The following is a 6234-nucleotide window of genomic DNA, read 5'->3' as shown; positions in this document are numbered from 1 at the left end:
AAAAAACCCATTCTCCTGGGCGAGGAGAAAATGGGCGCCGGGGGCGCCGGGGGGGGGGGGGGGGTGGGGGGAATGGGTGTGGAGGGGAGAGGGTGGGTGTGAGGGGGGCGAACTGGGTTGCTGCTATTTGTTTTTTTTTTTTTTTTCCTTCTCTCTTCTTCTTCTTCCCTCTTCTTCCTTCTGCGGGTTAGGTTGGGGGGGGGGGGGGGGGTTGGGTGGGAGGGGACGGGTTTGCTGCTCTTTTTTTTTTTTTTTTTTTTCCTTCCCTCTTCTTCTTCTTCCCTCTTTTTCCCTCTTCTTCTTCTTCTTCTTCTTCTTCTGTAGGGGACGAACTGGGTTTCCCATTGTTTTATTTTTTATTTATTTTTTATTTTTTTTGTGTTTCCTTCTTCTTCCTCCTCCTTTCTAGGTTGCAGGGGGTTGAGTTTGTGGTGGGGGGAGGGGGGATGAACTGGGTTTGGTTTGGTTTGGGTTTTTTTTTTTTTTTTTCCTCTTCTTCTTCTTCTTCTTTCTCCTTCTTCTTTTCTGGGTTGCTGGGTTGTAGGAAGATGATGGAGAAGAGAGAGGGGGGAGATGCACGAAAGGAGAGGGAATATGATGGCTACTGTTTTTTATTTTTTATGTACTTTTTTATTATTATTTTAATATTTAAATAATATTAAATGATTTTTTTTGTTTTTAATAATTTTTTTATTAATTTTTTAATAAAAATGGGTCACGGATCAAGCCACGTCAGCATTTAACTGAGAAATAAACGGCCAAGCTAACGGAAGGTATAACATTAACACAAATTCGTAAGATGAGGTATGACATTGTCAATTTTAAAAGATGAGTTATGAAAGTGTCATTTGATCCATACTTGAGGTAGTTTTTTGTAATTAACTCAAAATAAAAATGGGGAGTGACTGGAATCCAATCAACTCCGTTTTTCATTAAAACGAGAAAGAGGCTTAAGCACAAAAAATTAAAATAAAAAAATTAAAGTTATTATTTAAGGGGTCCTAAAATAATTAAAAGAATCCCGAAACGATCAATTACACGCCATCTCTATCAGGCGCTTGTCACCAACACTCTCTCTCTCTCTCTCTCTCTCTCTCTCAGTCTCTCGTTCACCTTCTCTGCCCATCCCAATCTTTTTGCCCTTCTAAGGATTCGGGCACTCCACGGACACTTTTGCTCGTCAACAGAAGGTGAGAATTCGATGGTTTCTTCTTACTCTCCTCCTTCTCTTTGCGCGCTTTCGACTTTCTGAAAAGATAAATTTGTTCCAATTTTCTAGTTTTTCTCTGTTCTACTTTTACTCACTTTTCACCGGCAGCTTCCTTCAATTTCCTCGATTTGTTTCAACTTTTCCAACATATCAATTTGCAATTATAAATTCTGGTTTCAAGATTCAATCTTTTTTTTTTTTTCTTTCTAAATTCCAGTAATTGATGTGAAATGTGAAATTATAATAAAATATAAAAATTTTGGGATGTTCCCTAATACACACCAATATCTTAATCATCATCGCCATCTTCGACACTAAATTACAGTCGTTGATGTGAAATTTGATGCCATGAATGACAGGAGTGTGATCAATTTGATTGGTTTCTAATGGCATTTCTTAATTTTGCTTAATTTTAGCTTTTGCTGTTAGATTGTTGTTTCAATAGACTTATAGCTTATGTTGTTTTGTTATACATGGCAGAATTTGCGTTACTTATGAATTGCTTTACTCTTCTTTTCTTTTTCTTTTTTTCAATTATCATTATGTACTGTATTGATTGTGGTCACTTGCTATCTGAAATCAGGTCTTGAGGCTCGCAAGGCACCCGGGGTTCGTTTATTATATGTACTAGTAGTTACTTGTATTGGTTCCTTGTATGGATTTCTTGAACTGGCTTGAACCTGACATGTCCTTCAAGGTCCTAACTTGTTTTGACGATCAATCTGATCTTGTTCGCGTTAGTTCTGTCTCGCGCTCTTGGCGTCATTTTGGTGAGTTGAATCGGTTTCATATATTCGGTTTCTTTTTTAAGTTCACTAATGTGCAAGTCCAATTGTGATTATATGTTCCATACACATTATGAGTAGCTTAGTGTTTAAGTCTAGGAAAGATATAAAGTTGATTTTTATTGTTATTTTCACCAAAGTGCTTATATTTAAGTTGTTTGTAGGTGGTGAGTAGTCTGCACTTGTTGTCTTTGCTCTCCATCAATATTGTATATATGGATTGATTCCTTTATTAATATTATATCTCCTGTATTACTAAACGAGACTGAAGAGTTTGTAACTTTTAATGTTTTTCAGTGATAGAAAATGGTCTTTGTAAAAAGCTGTGCTTGAGAATGTTCCCTCAGTTATCTAGAGTTGCTGGTGTGGTTGAGTTAAACAGCCCCGACACACGAGAGTTTGCAGAAGTTGGATCTAGCAATTCAAAGGAATTGGAAACCTTGGAAAGGGAGCATAGGGTCTATGCTTTTTTAGCTCGTGGTTTTATATCTTTTGATGTTAGGAGTTCTATTTCCGAGGCAATCAGTGCTTCCAGCACTGACAATAATCCGGAAGAAACCATTCACAATACTCTACAACCAAGAGACATGGTGGGACGGAGAGCTTCGTATTGGTCAAGTAAAGGCCAAAGTGACCCTGCAGTGCCTGAGTTTCTGATATACAAGTTGGTGTCTGATTTGGTTGTAATTAATGAAATCAGCATACATCCTTTCCAAGGCAATTGTTTGAATTTCCAAATTGTGTTTGCCATTCTTTTATCCTTTAAATTTCTCTGATTGGGGTCTCTTTGTCTTTTCCCATTTGCAGCTTTTTTCCAGGCAGGTTTACCAATATATTCAACCAATGCTGTGCGATTTCGAATGGGTCATGTCAAATCCCCTGTGGTTGTAGAGTGTGATTCAAAGGGTGAATCATGTCATGAAAACAAGTTTGTATGGACCTACACTTCAGAAGTGTTCCGAATGACTCAGGTGTGTACCACCTGATCTGTACTTCTCAACTGCCTTTCTGCATGGTTGTTGTGAAATGGTTCCTTTAATACTAAATGCTCTCTCCTTTTGGGAGGAAGAAATGACGCACTCCTAATGTTTCCACTAATTTATAAAGAAACTTTTCAGCAGAGAAAATGGGCCATTAAATTCATACTAGAAGTACAAACTGAAAATTCTGGATCTTTTAGACATTTTTACAGTATAGAAACCAGATATTCTGGATTTGAAGTTGTAGATTATGACTTGTATCATATTTGACGCAGCTCTGAAATGTTAGAATTTCTAGTTTATGATTGACTAGATACTTGACTTAAATAAGCTAATGTATGACTTCCTTACAAACAGGAGAACCGCTTGCAGACATTTAAGTTTCCAGAACCAGTTCTTTGCATAGGTGGAATTTTACAGATTGAGCTTCTGGGTAGAGTTCAGAGACAAGAAATGGACGGATTGTTCTATATATGGTTAGTTTTGCCTTTATTTTCTTAAGTGTTATTACCATCCCCCAAATGCTCACCCAATTGACTTGTTGATTTGTTAATGACTATCTTGATGATTATTTAACAGGACAAACTTAAAAAGAGAACTAAGTAATATTATAGAAATGTTACTAGTGTTTTTCTACCGGAATCATGTTGCAATTGTTTTAATTACAAATTAATGTTGCGACTCTTTTCCTTTGTTGGTTCAATATGTGTCTTTGACTGTGAGGCACATTAAGCCTGTGATAATGCTGATTGAGTAATGTTACATAGAATAAGAGATTATGAGATGGGAAACACTGGTGGTGGTAATAGCATCACTCTTTTTCTGTCAGTTGGATATTTGGCTTTAAAATTTTATTGTAGTAAGCCTGCAAAATGGTATAGTTCGCATGGTTTGATTTTTTTATTATAGTAGAACAAATTCCCCTACATTATGAAATTGCTTGTAGATTCTTAAAAAGGTGATATGAATTGGCAGGATAAGTTGAATAACTTTTGTTGGAATGGTGAAAATGAATTGGATTTAGTTGTTTTGATGTGCAGGATGGGAAACTGAAATATTTCTACATGTGAACTCTTTTCCGTATCTTTTGTCTTTAGAACAACAATTACTTTCGTTTTCTTTGTTTTAGCTTCAGTTGATCAGTGATGCTTGCTTGTTCTGCTATGTGCATGTCTTTGTGCCTTGGTTTGTTGATGCCTGATGATATATTATCTGAGGAAACATGTTTGCTTTATCTATGCATTTCTTCAATTATTTTTCATTGGTCTGTATATTCTCTTTTAAGTGTTTAAGAAATGTACTATTTGTCTCTGATCATGTTATGATATGATATTTCTATTAATAAGAAAGAAAAATCCCACCGGGTGCCAGTATCGTGTATCTGAAAGCCTCACACCCTCTTTTAATTTTTATTCTTTGGTGGTCAGTCGTCTGTTGATGTACTGGAAATTGACAAACCTAGAACAATATAGAGGGAAAGAACAGGATTTGTAAGATTTTAGGATCATTAGGCCAGGGAGATGTTTTTGCTGTCATGACATGTGGGTTTTGGGATTGGAACATGGCAATCTAAAACTTTTGTAGATGGAAGCATTACCCCAGGAAAGGGAATTCCTTGACGAGATAGATGAGCGAGCAGGAATTAAATTTCTTTGTTTTGACTTGCTGGTTCTATCACCCATTTTGTTATGGCAGAGTGTTGTTTTGCATGTTTTCTAATTTTGTGTGCATTATTGAATCTATTGCGTGCTGCAGTGTGTGTCATGTTGAAGTCAAAGGGAAGCCATTATCGCCTGCATTTGGTGTTGAAATTCATGAACCATCTGGTGAGATTGTGTTGAAGAACGACGTGCAGACCAAGTTGCACAACCAACCTCCCGAGAATGAGTCTGTTGTGATCTCCACTGTTAATTTGGAGAATATGGGAGACGACATGCTGCCAGTTGTGAATTTGAATGTAGAAGGTATCGAGGGGGAATATGAATGGGAGGAAGAGGAGGGATCTGATGAAGAGTATTTACTCTAATTGTATGTCAAAAGTAGCGGTTTTTTCATTGATTGTTTCTGAACCATAGCTTCTGTCCTCTCGTTGAATTGGACTTCGGCACGTCGGGGGCTAGTTTTCTCGAGTGTATTAGCCCCGGCAAAGTGAGAGTGAATGTCATAAACAGTTGCTGTAGAGTTATATTTGAGGAGCTGAAACAGTGATAATCTCTGCTAAGTGCAAGTTTTAGCTGCTTGTATATTTGAGGTGTTTGAATATTTAAGATCTCTCTCATCATGTTTTTGGTGTACATTTCCTTCTTTGAGAATTGAAAATAGGGTTTTTCTATTTGAACTCTATAACCCGTCTAGAACCTGAAAATAGGGGTGGGTTCAATTCCGTTCGTTTCGATTTTTTGCCGAAACTGGAAACCAAGCCGAAGTCACTCTTCTGTTAGGTTCGGTTTTACTCGAATAGAGCAATACTCGCGGTTAAACTAGGGATGTTTGTTGAACGCCATTCAATTTCACTCGAAAACGTTCAGATTTCAGAATTTTCTAATTAGAAATAGATTTTCCAATCAAACTTGCACCTTCGATGAAACAAATTCGGATCAACATCGAAACACAGAAAACATGATGAAAGGTTTTGAATACACGAAAAACTGAGCTTGTTTGGTATTCAATTCAAATACAGTTTTTATAACTCAAAAACAAGTTCTGAATTCCAAACTCAAATTCTTGCTTGGTTTGGATGTTTTTAAAAACTGAATTTAAGAACGACATAAAAACAACGCTTATATGATAAAAACACAAAAAATATGTTGTTAAAGTCTTCAAGCACAACCTCCAAACACCACTCTACAGACCGACCCTCACCCGATCTTCGCTGCCAGTGTCGATCGAGTCCCGCCTTCTGCGGGGCGTCAATTCGAGTCCACCGCCAGCGTCAATTTGTGTTCTCCGCGAGTGCCGATCTTAGTTATTGCTACGCAGAAAGGTTAGGGGAGTTGCTGGTGTTGGATGGTGCCAACAACCGTGAGGGATGAGGTGGGGAAGTTGAGAACCAAATAAAAATTTTTGATTCTGAAAAACTTGTTTTCAATTCCTTTTAAGTTGTTTTTAAGAATGGCTAAAGGTTTTTAGTTGAATACCAAACAGGCCATAAGCAACCCGTAAATACACCGATTGAGACGTGTTTAACCGGAAATAAAAGTAATGCTGCTGAAAACGTAAACCCTAACGTAAGTATGCTGCTGAGGTTCAGCTGATACAA

The 6234-nt window shown here is 37.3% G+C and overlaps 1 protein-coding gene across 1 annotated transcript; it reads left to right on the top strand.

The window, feature by feature from the left end:
- Positions 1 to 1018: 1018 nt before the first annotated feature.
- On the top strand, positions 1019 to 5256 carry LOC137720845 (F-box protein At4g00755). The gene is made up of 6 exons (XM_068459952.2): positions 1019 to 1190; positions 1794 to 1980; positions 2293 to 2712; positions 2803 to 2966; positions 3333 to 3451; positions 4731 to 5256. Exons 2-6 carry the CDS (start codon positions 1866 to 1868, stop codon positions 4999 to 5001), a joined length of 1089 nt encoding a protein of 362 aa, XP_068316053.2. The 5' UTR covers positions 1019 to 1190; positions 1794 to 1865; the 3' UTR covers positions 5002 to 5256.
- The last annotated feature ends 978 nt before the right edge of the window (positions 5257 to 6234 follow it).

The sequence above is a fragment of the Pyrus communis genome, chromosome 1 (genome assembly GCF_041283825.1).
Source record: "Pyrus communis isolate YQ-2024b chromosome 1, ASM4128382v1, whole genome shotgun sequence".
In the NCBI taxonomy this organism is placed as follows: domain Eukaryota; kingdom Viridiplantae; phylum Streptophyta; class Magnoliopsida; order Rosales; family Rosaceae; genus Pyrus; species Pyrus communis.
Note: the sequence above shows the minus strand (reverse complement) of the source record. Positions and strands in the feature narration are given on the sequence as shown.